Source organism: Phyllostomus hastatus, unplaced genomic scaffold (assembly GCF_019186645.2).
Source record: "Phyllostomus hastatus isolate PE091 unplaced genomic scaffold, TTU_PhHast_1.1 phas_contig_948, whole genome shotgun sequence".
In the NCBI taxonomy this organism is placed as follows: domain Eukaryota; kingdom Metazoa; phylum Chordata; class Mammalia; order Chiroptera; family Phyllostomidae; genus Phyllostomus; species Phyllostomus hastatus.
This window is the reverse complement of record NW_025333993.1, coordinates 10679148-10701215: the sequence shown is the minus strand read 5'-3', so window position 1 is coordinate 10701215 and position 22068 is coordinate 10679148. Positions and strand designations below refer to the sequence as shown.

General features: G+C 62.7%; 1 protein-coding gene across 1 annotated transcript in view; it reads right to left on the bottom strand.

Moving 5' to 3' along the window:
- GRIK1 (glutamate ionotropic receptor kainate type subunit 1) overlaps positions 1-22068 on the bottom strand; it is a 185601-nt gene that overhangs the window by 74426 nt on the left and 89107 nt on the right. The window contains exons 2-4 of the mRNA XM_045852535.1: positions 10339-10506; positions 6119-6376; positions 380-561 (exon numbers count right to left, since the gene is read on the bottom strand). Coding sequence (XP_045708491.1) covers positions 380-561; positions 6119-6376; positions 10339-10506 — 608 coding nt within the window. The remainder of the gene's footprint in view (positions 1-379; positions 562-6118; positions 6377-10338; positions 10507-22068) is intronic.

Here is a 22068-nt window from a genome sequence, read left to right as displayed (position 1 = left end):
CCGCACGTGCGGCAGAAAAGCCCCGCCCCTCCCCAGGACGCTGAGCTCAGGACGCGTCAGGCTCTGCGCACGGACACCTGGCGCCGTCTTTCAACAGGTGTGAAGACGGAGAGAGAGACCGCGCTGCACCGGGCCCCTCCCCTGCCCCCTCTGCCGCCGGATCTGCCCGCGCCCCGCCGTGCGCGCACGCGCGGGGGACCGCCGACCCCTCCGCCGTGGCAGGAGGCTTCGGCAAAGACGCCCACACTCCCCGAGCCCGCGGCTCCGGGAAGGAACCCCGAAAACCGCATCTTCCAGCCCGGCCGGGCGGCCGGGGACCCGGGCTGCGCGGAGGAGCGGAACCCACCGCGTCCCGAGCCGGCCGCGCCAGGCTCCTCACCTGCTTCAGGACCTCGGCGGCGCGGCGGTGCGAGCAGTCGAAGACCACGTGGAACTCCCTGCCCTTCTTCATCTCCTTCAGCAGCGGCTTCGCGTCCTTGCTGCCGGCCGGCAGCTGCCGGATCCGGACCCGAATGTTGTGCCTGGAGGGAGCTTTGATGAGCTCTTGCAGGCGGATCAGCCCTGGAAGAGAGTCCGAAGCACGTGTGTTTAGTGCCGCTCGCGGCCACACGCACGTGGTCCCCGACGCGAGCCGAGGGGCTGCCACCTACGGGGCACCGTGCTGACCCCTCTCTCCTTCCTCATGCCGGCGGCCGATCCCGCGGAGCCGGCCGGCGGAGGGGGGGGTGACCTGTGACCCGCTCCCCCGCTCCCCCGAGCGCCTTCTGAGCTTGTTTGGAGGGAAGTTCCCCTCCAGGTGGCAGCCAGCAGCTCGCGTCCTAGCAGGTTAGGTCTGGACCTCACAAGTCGTGCGAATAAAAAGGTGCTTGAAGTTTCCAACGGTGCTTAATGACATAGATAGCACCTGCTCCCCCAAAGCGAGGGTTTGGGGGGCTGTGCACCTCTGCAGGCCGTGCACCAAGTGTGTCCCTGTGACCACCGTGTGCCTGCTAATTAGCTGGGCGGCTCCGTGCAGCCTCCCAGGTCTTGCCACGGAAACGACTCAGAGGTGGTTCATTATGTTCTCTCTCCGCCGTGATTGCCTGTTGAATCGGAAAATCCTATCTTGATTGAAGTTAGACTGTCGGCCGGTTTCTCGGCAGAACCTGTGCGGGCCGGGAGGGCCTGGCGAGGAGCATTCCCAGTGAGGAGAAGGTGGGGGGCCCAGCCCAGGCCGCTCTGCCCGGTGAAGCTGCCCTTCAGGACCGGAGGGTGGACAGAGGGTTTCCCACCCAAACAGACGAACGCGAAGGAGTTCGTCCTCACCAGACCAGCACCATTCGAGGTGTTCAGGGGTCTTCTCGAAGGAGAAAAGAGACATGAAATATGAACAACAAGCCCTGGCTGGCGTAGCTCAGTGGACTGAGCGTGGTCTGGGAACCAAAGCATCGCAGGTTCGATTCCCAGTCAGGGCACATGCCTGGGTTGCAGGCCACGGCCCCCAGCAACCGCACATTGAAGTTTCTCTCTCTCTCCCTTCCCTTCCCTCTCTAAAAATAAATAAATAAATCTTTCAAAAAACATGAACAACAAAGTGGCAATAAATGCGAATCTGTCAACACTTGAATCTAAACATAAAACAAACAAGCAGAACAGAAACAGACTCGCAGACACGGAGAACGGACTGACAGCCGCCGGGCGGTGGGGTTGCCGGGGGAGGGGAAGGGACAGGGGAGCGCAGCTCGGGGGCCCTCACAGAACAGGCACGGACGTGAAGTCCGGCGCGGACTGTGGTCAGCGGCACCGTGATGACCACGTGCGGCGCCAGGTGGGGGCACAGCGTCCGGGGTGACGCCCCCTCCCTGGGGGGCAGGCCTGAAACAGACGGCGCTGTGTGTCGGCTGAGGACATTAAAAAGGGGCAAACAAATAAACAAATAAATAAAAGAAGTCAACAAACTAGAACAGAAACAACACCAGAGACCACGGCGTTTTAGGGGCCGCGACGACAAGAGCCGGAACAGCAGAGCCTGTCAACACCTGCGGGGGGTGGGGGCCGCGGGAAGGGAAGCGTGTGCGGGGGCGGAGCCCCCAGAACGTCCACCTGGCCGCGGGCGTGGCCCTGTGGGGCAGCCCGGCGTCGGCGCACCGGCTCTCCCGGGGCGGGACCACCCTTGGCGCCGCAGCCCTCGGGCCGGAGCTGCTGGGTCAGCGGCTGCCGTCCCCCGGAACACCGGCTTCTCCCTCCTCTTCCTGCGCGCGCTCTCTGCCCCCCAAGATGGGCTGGCCGCGCGCCCGGGGAGGGAGTGCCAGCTCCGCCTGAGTTCCAGGGGCGCTGTGGGGGGCGCCCAGCACCCCTGGTTTAGAGCGGAGCCTTCGTTTTCCGGTTTCCAGCTTCTTCCCCAGAAGACACCGTTTTTTGTTTGTTTCGGTGGCGCACGGGTGAAAGGCTCCCCCGGCGCCGTGCACAGGCGTGGGTGTGCCCTGCGGGATGGGCGTGAGCTGGTCCTCAGGGTCCAGTGGGGGGGGCGTGCAGGGGGTCGGAGAACCGGTTAAGACCCAGTGCTCCCTGTCCTTCTTGATTTTTTAGCGTAAAATAGCCGCTGTCAGCACCACAGCCCCCCGGGCGCCTGCCTCTCCTCACGCCAGTCAGCGTGGCGGCCGGATGACCAGCCGCGGGCCTCTCCCAGGCTCGCCTGTCCGGAGCCGCCGACCCTGCGGAAGGCGGAAGAGAGCCGAGAACGTGAGCGGGCCCCTCGGTCAGTCCCGTGGCCGCCCGGTGGAGCGGGCACTGTCCCCTCGGCGCCGCAGATGAGAACCCCAGGGCTCACCCCATGGCGGAGCTCCCTGAGGCCCCGGGGCGTTCGCAGGGGCCGCGGAGCCGCAGGTCGGGGCTCTGACCCCCGCAAGCGGAGCCTGTGCCGGAGCGGGTGTAAGTCCGCTGCCACGGGGCTGTGGGGGGCAGGGACCCCTCTTCCTCTGTGCCGGCAGGTGCGCTGTCTCCTTCCTGAGCCTCCTGCCTCCTCCTGCCCTGCCGTCACCTACACGTTTTATTTCACCTGACCGTGACCCCAGGGAGCTACTCGGCCTTTCCGTGGAATGGCAGAAACGCGGTGAAAGTGCATTTCGTGTCCTGCAGACGGGGCGTCAACCTCGGAGGGCGTGTTCCCGTGGCGAGGACGATAGGACGCACACGCGCGCCGATGGCATTGGAAGTTGGGAGCGTTTCCTCACCTCACTCGTGTGTTTTTACAGGAAAACATGGGGGGGGCGGTGCCCAGGACGCGGGTGCAGAGAAGGGCGGACCCGCCCAATCCGGCTTCCTGGTGGGGGCGGGCGGTCTGCCGGGCTGCCCAGCGGTAGGTCCGGGCATCCCTCGGCCTGGGCCCGTGGAGTCCTGTCTGTCTGTCTGTCTGCCCGCCCGCAGGGGAGACGGCCTCGGGGCACGGGACCCGCAGGCTGGGGGGTGGCTGCGGACCCGGGGGGGGGGGCAGAACAGCAGGCGCACCCTGTTGTTCCCGGAGCAACATGTGCTCAGAAAGGCCTGTGGGCGCCGCCGTCAGCAGAGGCTGCAGAATCCACAACTCGCAGGCTCCTTCGGTTCACGGGGGACAAAAACGGGGGGGGGCGTCCCTTCTGTTTGCGTTTTGCCGCTCCTCATCGCTCACGGTCGCCTCGGCGTGAAGGAGAGGTAACGGTTACCTTCTGAACAGCTTCTCCAGCGCGGCGCAGCTGGGTCAGCAGCGGCTCCGCCCCGGCCGCGCCGAGGGCCAGGCCTCCGGAAGCCCGCCCTGCTGACAACCCGAACTCCTCAGCGGCTGTGCCCGCACCAGCGTCGCACTGCTGGCCGAGTGAAACCCAGGAGTCCCGTCGCAGTCCACCGGTCTGTGCCCCTCTCTCGGGTGGCCCCGCTGTGTGGAGGAGGCGCGGCCGTGAGGGAGGGTGACCCTGCGGTGCCCACCGCGGGGTGCGGAACCGCGGCCTCCCTGGCTCACGCGCCCTCTGTTCGCAGGGCGGGCGCGCGGGGTCTGGCGTGCACGACGCCGCGTCCTCGGGGGCGCATCTGCGCGCCGCGCTCCTCCGGCAGCACCTCCTTGGCTCACCGCGGGCGGGCAGGCGACGCTTCCCAAATACGATTGCCGGGGGCTTATCCTTCCCGGGGGGCTGCTTTTAATATAATCACAAGTTACACATCAGTTACCTGCCCTTCTTCCTGAAATGAGACGATGCGTGAGAAAACACGCAAGTGCGTGTTTCTGGCCAGAAGGGCCTCTCTGTTCCGCCAGTCGGAAATGGGGCGGAGTTAGTGCCGGAGGGAGGCTCCTCCGCGGGGGGAAGAGGCGGTGCGGGCGCGCGACAGAGGCGGAGAGACGGGCTATTGAAAAGTCTCATGCGCTTTGCTTCATTCATTGTCACTGACCATTTTCTTACTCTTACTACCAAGTGCGTATGTCAAAGAACGGAGCTCATTTCAAGTCTTGGAGAAAAATACTCGGGAAGTAAGTGCAGCCGTCCTCGGGGTCCGCGGGGACCGTTCCAGGGCCCGGGAGCGCCCCGACCTGCGGCGGCTCCCGCCCCTGCGTGAATGGACGCGGACAGCGCGCTCCTCGGCCCTGCGCACCCGCCGCTCCCAGGGCTGTTGGCGACCCGCCCTTGGCTGGGTCCGCGGCGGCAAAGCCCAGCCTGTGGACGCCGACTGCGTGTTTATTGCAGAAAATCGGACGTGACTGGAATGCTTCAAACCCGTGTTGCCGCAGGGTCGGCTGCAGTGGGAGCCCTTCCACGCCCCATTGAGCCCTGGCCGGGCTGAGTTAGGTGTCGGGTTACAGAAATAACTGTGGCGAGCCCTCCGTTTCAGGAATCCCTAGCCTCGCAGGCACGTGAACAGACAATTGACGTGTGATACGGGGCGGCATTGGCAGTGACCACCGGCCCTACAGTGGGTTTGAGGGCTGCCATGGAGAAGCGGGGAGAGGCACCCAAAGTCGGGACCCCCCCCCCAAACTCGGGGTGGGGGTGATGGGGCTTCGTTCGCGCCAGGGCGAGAGCCTGAGCCGGGGAGCGGCGCTGAGGAGGAGGGGCCTGCACCTGGCTGTGTGGACGATGGAGAGCCGCCAGCCAGGCTTGCCCTGAATGCGGGGGGCTGGACTCCCACCACCCCCGGCCTGTGCCCAGGCGGCAGGCGGGAAGGTGCCCTTAAGGAAAGGTCAGGTGGGCAGGGTCGGAAAAGCGTCCGCGGGGAGCAGGTGCCGGAGCCACCCTGTCCGCACCCCCAGGTGAGCAGGTGCAACAAGGAAGGCTTTGTGAGGGGCTCATCACCCAAAGACGGGCCACGCCGCCCTTCCCGCCAGGCGGTCAGCTTCATCCACACGCCCTCTGTCGGGGGGTCCGACCTGCGGCCCCACGGCTGAATGCGGGCCAGGAATGTGGCCGTGAATGCAGCCCGACGCAAAATCGTAAATTTACTTAAAACGTGATGAGACTTCATGTGCGTGATTACCAGTCGCAGCGTATGTGAAGTGTGGGCCAGGACAACTCTTCTTCCCGTGTGGCCCCGAGCGAGATGCCGAAAGCCTGCACACCCCCTGCCTTAGAAACTTCCAGACACACGGGTGCAGCCAGCGGTCAAGTCAGAAACCTCCTCTGGTCGTTTCCCAGCGTGCTCTGCTCCAGTGAAGGGGTGGCGTCCAGGCCCCAAGTCGGTCGAGTTGGATACGCAGTGAGGTCTTTAACGTTCTGCCTAACTAACAATATACATCAAAAAGGCGACATTTCTCCAAAAAATCCTCCTAAAATGGTTGGTGGAAAACCCACGCCCCAGACGGACCTGGAATGAGCCGGATGGGGTGCCCCTGATCGGGAGACCCCCCAAAAAATCCTCCTAAAATGGTTGGTGGAAAACCCACGCCCCAGACGGACCTGGAATGAGCCGGATGGGGTGCCCCTGGATCGGGAGACCCCCCAAAAAATCCTCCTAAAATGGTTGGTGGAAAACCCACGCCCCAGACGGACCTGGAAAGAGCCGGATGGGGTGCCCCTGGATCGGGAGACCCCACCAGCCTCCGGAGCCCTCCGCGCGGCAAGGGGATGCGACGCGCGCGCCCCGGGCTCCGGGCCCAGGCGGCGCCCGGCGAGCGTACCTGCGCTGTCCTCGTAGACCAGCGTCACGGCCCTCCAGCCGAAGTAGAGGACCAGGTCCAGCACCGCCCGGCTGATGGCCGCGGCGTCCGGGTGCAGGTTGACGTGGAAGGGGTCCCGGCCGTCGGCCGCCGGGGGGCGCCAGCGGGTGTGCACGTGTGGCACCTGCAGCGCGTTGCACACGGACTGCACGGCGCTGGCCGAGGAGCTGTGCGCGGGGCCCAGGAGCGCGGCGACGCCCAGGGCCAGCTGGTCGCAGGCTGCGTCCCGAGGCGGGTGGGATGGGGGAGGGGGCACAGGAGGGGAAGACAGAGAGAGAGAGAAAGACCCGTGAATTCCCCCTTTCCTTTTCCTCCCAAGACCCCGCACCTGCGCTCTCAGTCCGGCATCCAGACCCTCGAGGGGCTGAGAGCGGAGGATGGAAAGTGGGACCCGTCACAGACACCTCCTGGGCCGTGGAGGGATGCGCCAGTCCGCGGGCGTCCCTGCAGTCCGTGGGGACTAAGTGCAGTGCTGGCGGGTGGCTCCGGGGGCGGGCAGAGGTGCCGTGGGGAGAGGCGGGGCTGAGGCCGGGGGTCCCAGGGAGTCCCGGGGGGCGGGGCCCTGCAGGCTGCTGCCGCTCCTGTGGGAAGAGCCGCGAGGACCATGGAGTGGCCCTGACGCCGCCTGGCCACAGAACGAGGAACTGCCTGGCAGACAGGGGGTCAGGAGACCCGGTCGGGTCCCTGATGTCCCAGCCTGGGGGGTGGGGGGGCGGAGGGGGCTGGGAGGGCCGCGGTTGCCCTGACCCCGCTGGGTCCCAGCGGGTGTAACAGCTAACAAAACAGAGTCAACGTGTGTGAGGAAATTAGTTCAGCATCCATGCATTTTTCTCAGAGTAAGATTATGTACACTTAGGGAGAAAATTTAGAATATTTAGAAGCGTGAGAATAAAAGTCCGTGTTATTCCATCTTGGGCTAATTTTTTTTTTGGTGTTCCAATTTCCAAAAACAAATGGAGTCATCGCACAGACGCACTGCTTTCCTCACTCTCGTCGGAACCCAGGAGCGCGCCTCCCGCGGCCGTCACGAACTCCCGGGGAGCATCTCGGGGGTCCGGGCAGCCCAGGGCACCTCGGAGCGGCTTGTCTCGCTGCTCCCGAGACACAGAACATCCCCGCTGCTCCCGAGCGCTGGCCGCTCGAAATCTTGTCACGGCAGCTACCGTGGTTCTCCCGAGCGTCTCAGAGTTTACGTGGAGCCCATGCCCAGCTGTAGCGAAAGGGTGTCGATACTTTTCGGTCACTCGAGACAAATCGATTGCATCCCCTTCCACGAGGGTCAGGAGCGGTTATCGTCCACAACCACCGCAAGCACTGCCTTTGCGTTGCATGCTGATGTGAGTTTGGGCTGGCATCTAACAGGGACTTAAAAGCATTTCAAACGTATACTTTAACGCTAGTTTAAAGGAATTTGAAACTGCTGAGAGATAACTGAATATTTGAATCAAATTATGCAAAAAATTTATACGTGAAGTTGTGTTAATATTTATGAAGATGTCTTTCTACAAAGGAAAGTAAGTTGAAAAGCTACAGTGCTTAGTCAGGATCGTCTAAGTTGATTTAGAGGGAAAAGCCGGCAAGGACAGCTTGGAGAGCCGTCCCCAGGTGCCTACGGGGCAGCCAGGACAGCCCTTCGAGGGGAGACTCGCAGCCCGGGGCTAGGAGGCCGTAACCTGTGCGCTCAGCACTGGCTGGAACTTCCCCTTGTCCGCCGTGGCAGCGTGTGTCCTGGAGCCGTTTCCGTGGGTGAGGGCGAGAGTCTGCAGATGGCTGTTTTGTGCGGCGTGGGCGACGGACTGAGACTCCTGCTGGTGTTCAGCTCAGACTCAGCCAACCCTCCCGAGCTCCCCGTGCCAGCAAACCACTGGTTTTAAGCAGCTTTGGGGGCGTTTAATTTACAAGCACTGGCAGGTGCTTCAGATCACAAAGAGAGCTGTCAATTTTGTGTGGCTGAAGTGTGGTTGGCTCCCTGAGGTATTTACTCAGCGATGCGTGTGTGTGTGTGTGCGTGCGTGTGTGTGTGTGTAAGAGGAAGACAGAGTCAGAGGGAGGGAGGGAGGGAGATTTGACCCCTGGAGACAATTTGTGTGAGGATGCCTTGAAAACTTGAAAATGCCATTTAAATATAATGTATAAAGTTTTATTGTGTGTTTAGAGACAACCGTGTTCCATATATAGGATTGGCCAAAAGCCCATCACATTTTCTGCATAAAATAAAAGACACATTTTTTATTTTTCACCAATAGCTTGTGATCTGGATATTTTGAGTGTGTTGGCTGTGTCTCCCGCTGCTGGCTTCTACTGCAGGGCAGAGGCCGGGAGGCTGCGAAACATCTCCCAATGCCCAAGGCAGCCCCGCGGCAAGGAATTACTTGGCCAAAATGTCAATAGTACCAAGAAACTCCACAAACCACTTTAGACACATTCGATCAGTCACAGCACCTTCCCCACACACTGAACAAAACATTTTTTTTGCATTTCAGTTGCGTTTTTACCTTTCTTGAAATAATAAAGCATGGTATGCCAAAAATGTTGTGTATCTTCTTCCAGCTTCAGTATTAAAATGGCTGCACAAAAATTCACCCATTTTGACAGCTTTTCTTTAAAGGCACGCTGAAACGTCATTCTTTAAATGACAGCTGTCACAATACAGTCTAACAAAATTGCCTGAAATGAAGTTACAGACAATTAAGCACCACCGGGGCCATCGTGTGGAAAAAACGTAACGAACTCTTTGGCGCACCAACAGTGCAGGCAGCTCCTTCTTTAAAACAAAACGCTCCTATTACTAAGGTCACGCGGCGGAGAGAAGGAAGTCCTTGCACTGTTTCTCTTCGTCTTTGCTCCTGGGAAGCGAGTTCCATGTTTTCTTTGTCAAGACCACGGAGACTCTGGGGAGAGCGCGGGGCGGGGGCGGGGGGCACATGCAGCTGGGTTAGTTCTAGGTGGAAACAACCAGTGTTCAGCCGCTGCGAAGTCAGCCCGAACTTGGCCGTCGCCGCAGCCGGTTTGTTTGGGTGCTTTTGTTTCTCCGAGACAAAGAGCCGCCCGCTCCGGGCGGGAGCAGCCTCCGCCTCCACTCGGAGCAGATCCGGCCCGGAGTCCGTGCGCTCTGGCGGGAGGCACCGAGCGTGGGGGTGTCGCCCCCCCCCACCCACGGCGTCTGAGGGCGCAGGCCCCGCGACGGAGCGCCTGCCGGCGCGGACAGCGGTGGCAACTTGTAGTTTTAACTCCAGCGTCTCCCGAGTCGCCACGCGGCGTGCTTGGGCGCGGCGCTGTTGCGTCACAGAACCGCGGGCGCGGGGTTTGTGACGAGCGAGTTTGGGACGAGTCAGGGGCGTTATCTGTGCCGGGCCCCGAAGGCCACTCTTCAGGGACCTTCCCGTTCGGAGCCAGGAGGGCCGCCCGCAGGGACTGATCTCCGGGTTTAATCCTTTTACATTTAATTCCGATTCCGACCCACGCACTTTCACCGCGGCTCGCGGGTCTCCGCGCTGGGCGCCCGCAGAGCGCGCCCTGGCCTCTGACCCAAGCACCCCGTTCGTGTGTGTGTGTGTGTGTGTGTGTGTGTTTGTGTCGTGCGGCCCCACGTCTGTGTTCTCCCGCTCTCACTTCTGTACTGACGCGTGGGTCGACACGGACGCCGTCACTTTCTGGCGTGTCGACCGGGGTCTGCAGCCGGCCTCCCCCCACGGGCTCGCGCACGGGGGCCAGGAGGAGGAGTCGGGAAGGCGAACCCGGAGGGGCCGCTGTTGGACTTCGGCGGTGACCGAGGTGCGTCGCGGGCGTTTCCCCGCGCTCCGTGGAGGCGACCGGGCGCGGAGTTTTATTTGATGGCTCTGCCCCGTTTCACGGCGGCGTCTCAGCCTCGGGAGGGACCGCAGGTCCAGCCAGGGGTTTGCCCTGCACAGCCCTGCAGTGACTGGCAGAGGGGCGGGGCGGGGCCACGGCGTGGGGGCGGGGCCACGGCGTGGGGGCGGGGCCACAGGGCGGGCGGGGCGGGGCCACGGTCTGGGGGCGGGGCCTCAGGACGGGGGCGGGGCAGGGAGGGCCCTGGACAGCCAGCACCACCCCCCAGGGGGACAGGGCTCAGGCTCCCTGGGCCCAGTCGCGCGAGGGCAGGCGACCCGCGGAGCAGACGCGGCCCCCAGAGAAGCCGTGGGAATTGCGGCCACGGTTACCTCTCCGCGAGGCCTCGAAACTGTCGAACAGGTTGACCCTCTGGATGTCGTAGGTCAGCGTGGTGTTGGGCATCAGGGTCCGGTTCCTGTTAATGCTGGTGACCGCGAACTTGAACGCCAGCTCTTCCACGTTAACAGGCTCGTTTTCCACAGTTTCAAAGATCCCCCCTGCAGAAGCAAAAGAGATGCGTGAGAAGCGTCAGTCTCATTAAAAGAAGAATAGAAAGCGTTCAAACAAAAGGCCCACAGCGCCCGGCTGGCGTGGCGCAGTGGATTGAGTGCGGGCCTGCGAAACAAAGGATCGCTGGTTCGATTCCCAGTCAGGTGCCCAGTAGGGGGCGCGTGAGAGGCAACCACACACTGATGTCCCTCTCTTTCTCCCTCCCTGCCCCTCTCTTAAAAAAAATCAAAAAATTTAAGGCCTTACAGGCTGGCTGGTCGCAGACCCCAAACCCGGTGCAGCTAGCTCATCAGCTTGCGTGACATGCAGATGAGGGGCCGCCTCTCCCTGCACGCGCATCTGGCTCCAACCCCACCGAGCTTCCTCACGAATAAACCTCTGTCCCCCGGGTCCGCAGCTCACGGGGTGGGCGGGGCCGACAGCACCAGACGGCGGCAATCAGCCAGGGCAACGCGGAGTGGCCGCGAGGGTTCCGGAAGCATTTCTTCCGGGGCCTAATCTTCTCCGAGGACCGAATGGGGTGTTTTGTTATTGGGGCTAGAATTCAGACTCAGCTCGTCACAGAGCAAGAGACAGTGAGCTGTAAGGGGCCGCTGGGTGGATTCTGAAACGGGCGGAGGAACACCTGCCCGGGGTGTGGGAAGGGCCCCTTCTCGTGGCCGGTAGCTCAGCCGAGCTTAGGGGTCCGCGAGCCCGGGGCGCAGGCGCGGGGTCAGACCACAGCTCTCCTCCTCCGAGTTCAGGCTGCGCTCCGTGGTTTCACAGCCCGGGGGGCTCGCCTGTGGCAGTTGGTGGGGGTCAGCTCAGGGGGAAGGGGCCGCACCCTCCGACGAGTTGGGCCCAGAGAGGGCGTCGCAAGACCCGGGAGCCGGGGTGGGGACCAGGGCGAGCCATCCACGTGTTTGCCTCCCAGGTATGTTTGGGGGGGGGGCCAAAACTGCTAATCAAGACAATCTAATTCTCAACCTAAAAATATCTAATAATGCAAAGAAGCAACGATGAACAAAGCATTTCAACTATGAATGGAGTGGACTCAGCTCACCAGCCTCCTCCTCCCCGCCCTGCCGGTCCTCTGCCGCCCCGCCAAAGCTCTTTCACCCTGCGAGGTGTTTTCTCTCCATTTCACTGCCCTGCGATCCCCCCGGTTCATTGCCTCGTGGGGCCGACGCTCTCACCCCTGCTTTCTCGGGGAGCGCACTGAGGCTCAGAGACGTTGCATAGACGCCCACTGCGTGGCTGGGACACAGCAGAGTCTGCACTGGGACTGGGCCCGGACGGCACAAAACGCTCATTTTCACGGATTATTTATGCACTGTCCCCCACCCCCAGGCACAGAATTAAGGCACGTGAGTAAAATCTACAAGCACATGCTCACGGGGGTCTAAGACAGGGACGCCCGACGAGAAAAGCGACAACGCAAACGTGTCTCCCGGGAAATGTGCGCTCAGAATTGATTGACAGGCAGGAACCGGGCCGCTGTTGGCGTCGCTGCTGAGCAAGTGACGCCGAGAGGCCGGATGACTCGGGGCCTCAGGTCCGTCCCCGGGCCGCTGACTCTACGGGGGCTCCACGGCGTGCCGGCATGGCTCGCGCACGTTTCAGGACTTCCGAGCCATTTGCCCCTTCCCCTCCTTCCGGAGAAGAAGATTGTTGATCTTGACCTGCTGACAGATTTCGGCAGCCCAGAGCCGACTGCGGGGACGCAGGTTAAAAGCTGATTACATTAGGAGGTCATCTCCGAGTTCCCCCTTCATTTAAAAACTGTTTTCAACTGGGAAAGACACCCGAGGTGCTGCGGACCGCACTGCAGTTCCGACCCTCTGGTTTCTGACTGGAGTCTTCGGGTCATGCTTTCCTCCTTGTAAAAGGGGCAGAAGATAGAATTGTTTACCCAGGTGGCAGATGGACTCTGCACCGTGGCCTGTCAACGCCGAGCTCCGTTGACCATAACTGCTAGGTCATCCGATGCAAATGTGGGTTTTGCTTCTGAAACCGCGTGTCCACGTTTCTCAGCGAACTGCTGTGCTGTTTTCCTCCCTGTGTGACACTTGGCTTCTCTGAGGTCAAGCCATCCCGTCCTGCTGTTCGCGTCCATGTCAGGACGGCACCGAGCCTCCCTCTGATGCAGAGAGCCCCGCCCCTCGTCCCCGAGCGAGGCTGCGAGCTGTGGGGGTGCAGCTCCGCCGCGTCAGGCACCGCCCGGGGCGCGGTCATTTCAAGGTGACAGAGCCCCCCGGAACACGTGAGCAGCTGAGGCTAGGGAGCGCACCGCAGACTAGACTGAAGCCCCCAAGAACTCCCGGACAGCCGGTGGGCATGGGACTTGGGGTGCTTCCGAGGGTGAGAAGGTCGTGCCACCCGCAGCCGGGCCCCCGGGCAGTGGGCCCCGCCCCCGCTGCTGGGACTTCCTGCTGGGCTCGGGGGTGTCTCCACGGGAGATCGCTGCTTCCCAAGTGCCACGAGGCCTCCAGGGCCGTCGCTGGAATTCCCGCCCGCGGGCACCGCAGGGCAGCAGCTGCCTGCTCCCGTCCAGGGCCTGCGGCGGGTGGACGTGCAGACCTGTGGTCGATGAAATGCCGGTAGCGGCAGTCCATTTCGGGAAATCGGACTGTGGGTGATGTTCAGTGTGTTCTTCGTATCTGTCTCAACCTCAGACTTTCCTCACATAACATCAGTCACTTGGTAAGAAGGCATTTTTACTCGTTTCCGTGGGAAAATGCACAATTTGGATATTTCCCACTTTAAATGGAAAAATAAATTCTGTTCATTCCTTTCGTGGTGAAATTTGCGGATGCCTCTGCATTCTCCAGCGAACAGGTTGAGTTACCCGCTGAGGGAACTCCGTGCTCTTTAAGGAGGGGCCGAGTAGAGAATCTTCACCATCAAGTTTATTAGTAGTCTTTGCTTTTCAAGAAAAACGTGATTTAATTTTTCATGGTGTTTTACGAACGTGGCAAGCCATTGGCTTTTCTTTCCCTCATCAGCAGTTTCAGAACAACTTCTCAGATTTCTGAGAAGATAAAGATCAGGGGTGTGTGGAAGGAAAGCTATGAAGACCCCAGCGCAGGTAAACAGCTTCCCAGGCCCTGCCAGGGAGAAGCAGAGAGATCCGACCTCAGCTTTAATGCCCCCCCCACCCCCGGCGGGTTCTGGTCAGAGAAGTGGACACTCTGTTGGAGGTGGGCGTCCAGCGCTGTGCGAGCCCGCAGCCCACCCTGGCCAGCATGCACGGACCCCGGGGCTGGCCGGCGTCGGTGTTCCGGCGACACAGAGCGAGCGGGGGGCTGTGCTCCTGGCACTCCCACCCCTCCCCGCGCCCCCCTTCCTGACTGCCGTGCAGTTTTACCCTCCCTACGCCTTGTGGAGCGTCTGCGGACGACCCCCGGCAAGGACGCTGCCCTTTCCTTCTCGGTGCTGGCCTCGGAGTTCCGCCGTCATGGACACTCGAGCCATCAGAGTGGCAGCTGGGCCCACAGGCCACCTGTCTCCGCACCTGCCACCGTGAGCGGACATAACCAGCGAGTGCAGCGGTCCAGCGGGGCCCAGCGCGTCGGTCTGAGGGGCCGTGCCCGCTCCAGCAGGGACGCTCGTCAGCGGTTTTCCTGGGACTCACTTGGGGACCTGAGGGGCAGGCGGCAGCTCCCCCACGAGGGAAGCTGCAGCTGCCAGTCGGGGCTGACGGCCGGGCCGTTAACGGGCTTTTTCCTTCGGCACAAGATCGGTCGAAGTGGTGTTGCCAGGCCCAGAATTTTGCAGCGCGTGCGTGTTTATGGTGTGGAAAATCACAATTGCACTAATTGTCCGTGAGAAACGCCTGTGGCGCTGGCACCTGGCGGGGGTGCAGGCAGAGGGAGGGCAGGCGTCTGAGGTCTGAGGTCCGTCCATCACACAGCCGCCTCCCGGGAGACGCGCTCCTTCCTCCGCTGAGGGCGGGGGGCTGGGGGCTGGGGGCCTCGCCCTCGGCTTCAGGGCAAGCCCTGAGCATGTGTGTGTGGGTGGGCTGCGCCCACGCTGGGCTCCCGGGGGGGGGGGGCTGAGTCACGCAGAGCCTGGGCAACCCGTCGCCGCAGCCGGACCCCCAGCCGCACGTGGGGGGAGGGTGGGGGGCGGTGCCGACTTCTTGCCAAGGACACAGCCGTGTGCACGTGAGGCTGCGGTTCCTCAGCGGGGACGTGGGAGCCCTCGGCCCTCGTCGGCCAGGCCAACCCTTTCCCCGTGGCCTGGGGACATTGGAGGGGAGCAGCCGACGGGCTCCGAGTCCCCTCGGAGGGTCCGAGCGAGGGGCCGCCGGCCCAGGTGAGGGCTTCCCACGCTCTCGCTCCGTGGGCGCGAGTGTCTTCTCAGCCGGGTGTCCCTCGGGTTTTCTCAAAGTCCCTTCAAGGAGGAAACTCGGCATTTGCCGATGCACTTCGTTTTCACGCAGTTAAAGTGGTTCTTCGAGGAACCCAGTGAGATCCCTTTACCACACTCCCAGGTCCTGGGCCGCGGCCTCAGCTCTCCTGACACGCGGGCGTTCACAATCGTCGGCGACACCTTGTCCCAGAGCCTGCTCAGCCCACGCCCCAGGTGTGCGCTCATCGGACGCTGAGGCACCTGCGGGGCCGGTGACCCTGCGCGGTGGCCACTCGATGACGGGGAAGGAACTGAAGGCGTGGGGACACCGTCGGCGCTGGGGGGAAGGGCCGGGCGCCCGGGGACACGCTGCTTGTCCCGAGCGAACACCGGGCACCAGGCGGCAGGACGGCACCGCCCTCACGAGGGAAGGGGGGTCGCCCCCCGTGTTTCTGTTCTCAGACTCCCTCCGAGAGGACAGTGCGCTGTCGGGGCTTCTGCGGCCCCGCGCGCCCCCGCTGCTGAGTCCTGGCGGCACAAACGGGCGGAAAAGGCTGCGTGTGGGGCTGAGGCGCGCGGGGGCGGGCAGCTGGGGTCTGTGACCCCCTCCCCACGAGGTTCAGACTCAGACACGGCGGAGCCCCCCCACCCCCCCACCCCCCCGCCGGGTTGCCGGAGCGCCGCCCCGCCAGAGCCGCAGCCGCACTGTCAGAAACTGCATTTAATTGTCCATAAAACCGCCGAGACGCGGAGGATGAGCTGTAATGGCCTATAATTACAGCCGTGCGTGAAGTGTGCCTCGCGGCCCATTACGGAGCCGTAATTGCAGCGTGAAAACCATAAACCGCGCGAACACGACTCGGCAACTTCCGAGCAGAAGTGCCGCTTCGGCGGCCGCGCGGGCGCTGTGTCGCTGGCTCCCACCGCGGAGCAGGGCCGGGTCCGGTGGCCGGACGTCCCCCCCGCCGGGGGTCGCCGCGGGGCTGGGGTGTCAGCACGTTCCCAAGAGAGAGCCCACCCGGGGCGGGGGCGCTGCCATTCACGCAGGTCGGCTGGGGGGGCGTTGAGGGGAGGCTCTGTGCCCCCAAGTGAGGCCGAGACCCCCCCGCCCCTCCAGGCCCAGAGCAGGGACAGACCCCCCCCACACCCCGGGGCATGCGGTGGCCACCCGCCCACCCACTGTTCACTGCACAGGGAGCCGCAGCCTGGACCCAGGCGTGCTGTCCCCAGACTTCCGCCCCGCCCCCGCCTGTGGTACGTCAGACCGTCCCCCCCCACACCCCCTCCTCTGGGGATGCGCGAGCGGGCAGAGCCACCCCCCCCCCCTTTTCAGAGCCCGGCCCCGTGGGCTGGCGGCCGGCCTGCCTCCTCCCATTGCAAACCCTGCGTTTCCCCATCCATGCACTGAGAGAATATTCTAGAACCGAATGAAGGTGTGTTCTTCCGTCACTGCACTCCCAGCCGTCCATCGCCCAGGGCAGTGTGCGCCTGCCCCCACCTTGAGCGGGAAGGAGGCGCGGGGCGGGGGGGGGGGGATGCCGCCCAGCAGCCGCGGGGCTGCCCTTCGAGGGTGGGTCTGAGTGTGACCGGTCTCGGGGACCGGGCACATCTGGGAGGACAGAGGTTCCCAGCTGGGCCCGAGGAAGAGGGGCGGGGGGCGGAGGGGAGGGTCCGTCCCAGCCGCTCACCGGGTGTCAGGACGGCAGGTGACACAGGAAGGGAGGCCGCCCGTCTCCCTCCCTCCCTCACGGGGCCCGGCCTGGACATTAAAGGTCTAAGGACCCAGACAGCCGGGAAGGTCGCTGGGGACAGCTGGGTCGGAGTCACAGCTCGCTCTCGGGCCAGGCCTCCCGCGGTGACCGTGGCGGTGATGGAAGGAGGCGAGAGGGACCGTTCCTGCAGAGGGAGGCAGGCGCCCTGGTGCGGGGGTTTCCTCTGGGGCCACAGGCGAGGTTGCTGGCTGCAGGTGCGTCCCCTCGGCCTCGGGGTCTTTGCCCGGGAAATGGGCACAGCGGTGTTTTCGCCCTCAGGAAAACTTGTGAAAATCAGATGGCATCTGAAAACCACTATCACTAGTCTTAAGGCTATGCTTCATCAGCTAGGTTAAGTACATGCTAAATGGGCATTTTTAGGAAAGGAAAAGTGTGGCTGAGAAGTTAGCTCGGCTTCTGTGGGTCACCGAGCGTGTGCCGCCGGCCGCCGGGAGCGTGGGCGGGTCAGGGTGCAGGCGTGTCCGTTCCGTGTTCTCCGCCTGCGACGGTCCCACTCCTGCCCGAACAGCTCCGTCTGCCCAGGGAGTGCCCTCTGCGGTGGCCGGCCAGACCTGGCCCCGGGGCTCACCGGCGGAGCCCCGCGGCCGGTCCCGTCTGTGCAGAGGGTGAGGGGTCGCAGGAGGCGAGGCGGGAGAGGGCGAGGGGCGGCTCGAAGGACTGTCCACCGTGTGGAGCAGCTCGACTTTAGGAGGAAAGATCGCTGCGCAGAGGGAAGCTCCAGAAACCAGCCCCTTCTGTCTGCGGGTCCGTCCGGTAAGCGGCCGCCTCCGGCCACGGTTGGAAATCGGAGCCCGAGGTTTTGCGGTGTTGATCGGACCCCTTTGGGGTTCAGGGCTCGCCGGCTGAGGTGCGTTTACTGGAGTTCGGGGGCAGGTCTGGTCCCAGGGCGAGCAGAATGGACGGTGGCGGCAGGGGCGGCGAGAAGGGGAGCATCCTCTCGCCTGGGAGATACGTTTTAAAAACATTCATGTCGGGGAAAAGTCTTTCCTCGTTCCGTCCCTGAGCTCTAGAACCATTTTTTAAACTGTCCTGTGGGTGGGAAATAGGTAACTTAAATGTGAACAGACAACAGCCCTCCCGGGAGACATGCATTTCTCGGGGGCACGGCGGCCTCCCTGACACATTAATTTCGTGCCAGAGGTTTTCAGAGCCCATGGGCTGAGCCATCTGTCGGGACGTGGCCATTTTTATTAAACTGTCATGTTGTAATGTAGCCGTCAGTGGCTTTTCTCATGCAAAATCTCACCAGGGGTTTTACACGTTCCCGCTGGGAGTGTGGTGGGAAACTGATTGCTGTTGTCCCCCTCGGCCGGGCCTGGGGTCCCTGGGCACGCTCTCGCGTTTGCCTGGGAAGGCAGGCAGCGAGAGACGCCGCGGTGACTCTGTTCTGGGCAAGCCTAATGAGCATGTTTTCTTTAAGGAATTTTTTTAACTCTGAGCAGCTCAGCCCCGGAACGTTCAGCGACTGTTCTGACCGTTTCTCGGCGATGGCGGAGAAGAGCGCTACCGCTCCTCGGGCGTCTGCCCCAGCCCTGCCTGCTCTCCCAGCTCCGTCCTGGGGGCACTGCTCCTCGGTGGGGCCCCCCGGGGCCCCGGGAGACCTCAGCCTGGCTATGGACGCGGGCTCTCTGACCTCAGGGCCTGCCTGGTTCTCTCTCTGACACGTCCCCGCCTGTTCCGGGCTCGCGGCGGGCGGCGGAAACCTTTGCCGGGAGCCAGGAGGTGGCGATGCCTGCGGGGCCGAGCTGCGGCTCGGGCGAGTGCCCCTGAAGCCTGAACCACACGCGTGCCAGGCCTTTACACACAAGACACGGGTGTGCTCTGCCACTCAAATGCACCGTCCAGCGAGAAACCTCCGGCACGAAACCCCACAAACCACTCCTGACACGTTTGACCCATCGCGGCACCTCCCCCACACACGGCACGGATCTTCTTTCGTGTTTCAGTTGCGTTGTTGCTTTTTTTGAAACAATAAAGCATAATACACCAGAAATGTTATGTATCTTCTTCCATCTTCAATATTCAAATGGCTGCACTAAAATTCACCAGTTTTGATGTTTTTTGTTTTTTTTTTTAATGCACACTGATAGGACAGCTGTCACAAGACAACCTAACACATGTGTTTTGAGTCAAGTTAAGGACAACTAAGTGCTACTAGAGCCATCGTACAGAAAATACCAAGCAAACTTCTTGGCCGGCCTGATACTTCTGTGGGCCTCTTCTTCTGTCCTGATGTTTAAGGGCCAGGAGGGGTGCCCTGGCTGGTGTGGCTCAGCAGATTGAGTGCCGGCCTGAGAACCAGAGGGTCACTGGTTCGATTCCCAGTCAGGGCACAGGCCTGGGTTGTGGGCCAGGTCCCCAGTGGGGGGTGAGGCAACCACACACTGATGTCTCTCCCTTTTTTCCTCCCTTCCCCCTCTCTAAAAAAAAAAAAAAAAAAGAGCCAGGAGGGCGAGTTGCGTCGGATGGGGGAACAGGAGCAGAGTTTATTCCTCTGCTTCAGTACGGGGTGAACGTCCCTGATGGGCATTCCAAGCCCCCACACTGACCAGGCAACGGGCAGGTGAGGGGCTCCGGCCTCCGGCGACGGTTTCGGCGTTGCCATAAGGACTGTGCCAACACGGCAGGCACCCAGAGCTCGCGTCTGCCGACGAGGGCGCACACGCCTGGATTTCCGTGCAGCTCGGGCACTTGCTCCGTTTGCAGCAGTCTCTCACCGTGGGAGCTGCCGGCGCAGAATGTTCCAGAACCTAGTGCTTCCTGAGCACACTGCAGGTGCCGCGTGAAGCGTTGGTTAAAGGGACAAATAAATGAGTTAGTCGTTGAAGAAAGACACGATCGCTCTCAGATGCCTCGGCTCTGCAGCCGCATCAGGAGGGGAGAGTGGGGGGGGAGGCTGGGGCTGGAGGGGACCCAAGGCCAGGGCCCCTGGGTGCGTGGGTTGTTTGGGAACCGGGAGAAGGCGATGCCGGAGCTTCCTGCCCTTTTACAGATGGGCAGAGGAAAGAAGGGGAAAAAAGTATTGGCTAAGGTTAAACACCACTTTCTAGCTTAACAGCCCCAGAGAAAACCTCGTTTTCCCCCAAAGCTCGGAGAGCCTCACCCCCTCCCCTAACCAGCGTGGTGAGCACGGGCCTCGCAGGACGCACCGTGACCACGGCGTGCAGCTGCCGGGGCCTCCGGGCGGCATTAGTCAATAGCACCCTGCGGCGTCCCCAGGGTCCCTGTTCCCATGAGACAGGACTCTCCCTGCCGCAAAGCCACCCGGCCCCGGTGGCGGCCCAGACGGCCCTGTTTCCCCGGATGCCATCCAGAGGGAGCTGCACCGAAAAAGGACGGTTAACTTTCGCAGACATGATTCCTAACTTCAAAATCCGATGCCCGGATTTCGGGAGCAGGTTTTCATGGAAGATACCCCCCCAACCCCTGCCACCACCGATTGCCATGCCCTCCCTGCAGGCGAGTGACCTTGGCGTCAGGGTCGGGGCCATCGGTGCATGGGTTTGCACCCAGTGGCTCAGAGGAGAGGACATCTGCCCGGCTGGAGGGCGTCAGAACCGGAGACACTGTGACCTCGCTTTCTGGCAGTTTGGACACAGACGTCAGATTCGTCGTCGTGCACGTGAACCTCCCCAACCACCACCAGCGTGGACGCCGCTCACGCCGGCCGCTGTCCTTGGGCTGCGCGGGCGGCCGCTCCCCGACGGTCCTCTCTCTCACCCGCCTCCACGAGGAACGCGTCAAGGCCAAGGGCGTCCTCGCCTGCCTGCTGAGTGGTGGTTCGTGCAAACCCGCACAATGAACAGCACTTGCCTTTATTCCCAGCCCTTTGTTTGTTTTGCAGGAAACAGAAAACAGACTCTTTCCTGTTTAATGAGGCTCTGGAACTTGTGAGCGGGACACGTCCCGGGGGGGTGGCTGACCCCAGTGGGTAAGACCGATGCGATGAATGTGATTGTGCTCGAAAACCTTAATCAAACATGGCTTCGCGCTGCAATCTGTCCTGGTATTTTATTGACGTGTTTCCGTGTGGAGCTCTGAAAATGCGCCCGCCGCGCCCCCGCGGTTTCCAGCCGCTGGAGGTTTACCCTAGTGAAGCGTTTAAATTAAAAACGGCGCCACCGTTTCCTTTTATTTGATGTATCGCAGCTCCGGCGAAGTGTTTAAACCTCCCGACACGCATATGCACTGTGTCCCCGTCCCCAGGGAGCTGCGCAGCCCGTTGCGTCCTGGAGACCTTCGCACACGTGTGGCGGAGCAGGGCCCCTGCTCACGCGTGCACACGAGGACCTCGGCGTCTGGCGGTCGAAGGTGTGGGGGAGAAGCTTTGTGGGGGGGGGAGTCGGGGGAGGGACGCAGCAAGGCCCCGGGGGAGGAGCCGCCGCTGTCCAGTCCCGGCGGCCGGCCGGGGTCGCGGTGGGGGTGGACGGAGTGGGGCTGGCCCGGGAAGGGCACCCTGGGCCCCGACTTCTTCCTCGGCGGCACGGGAGCCCCAGGCGGGACCGGCGGGCGCCTGACGCTCGGCCGGGTCCACATGCTCTTCGGTGCCCCAGCCTGCGGCGTCCTGGACCCCACTTCCCCGGGAGCCGGAGATGTCATTCCTCGCTCTCCCGCTGAAACCTGCGTCCCCCGCTGGCGAGTAAACAGGTGATGAGCAGGTGTCGTTCCGAGGGCGGCCCTGAGGAGGGGAGGCCGGCAGGGAAAGCACAGTCCAGACCAAGTGCAGACGGAGGAGGCGTCCAGTGAAGGTTCCGTCCCTGGGAACCGACGAAAACGTCGTCCTGCGTTCGTTTCACGTTAACTCCGGGCAGTGGGGCACGCTCTCGGCCGCCCCGCCTCGGGGAGCTCTGTGTCGGCCCCTCCTGTGGAGAAGGGAGCGGGCGGCAGGTGGGTGGCACGCAGGGAGCCGGGCGGAGCGTGCCCTGGGCCTCTGCACTGTGGGCCTGTGGCCGAGTGTCTGTCCCGGACGTGTGTCACAGTGAGCCCTGGCCGCGGGGCCCGGCTGCCTCTCCTCAGCCCGGCGAGGTGACCAGCGTCACCTCCAGTGGCCCCGCGTCTTCCTGTCTGCCGGAGCCGTGCAGAAAGGTCTTTTTCTTCTATGTGGCTTCCTGTCTTTTGGCAAAGCAGAGCCATGAGACGTTTCCTCCTTCCTTCTCTCGCCCACATCTCTGCCCGCACGGGCACTGACCGGGTCGTCCCACCGGGCTCCTGCACGTCTGCACGAGGCACAGCCGGTTCCTCCCCGTTCTTTCCAGCCTGACGCCCAGAGCTCATCTGCAAACGGTAAAGTGTGTCTGGCACACACACAGGGGCGAAGGCCCGAGGGCAGCGGGCCAGCACCCCAGCACACAGGGACCTGTTCCGGGCACTCGTGGCCTGGAGGGGATTCCGTCATGAACTCGGGCTTCGAGATCTGCCTTCCTCCAGCTGGTCACGTCTGCAGAT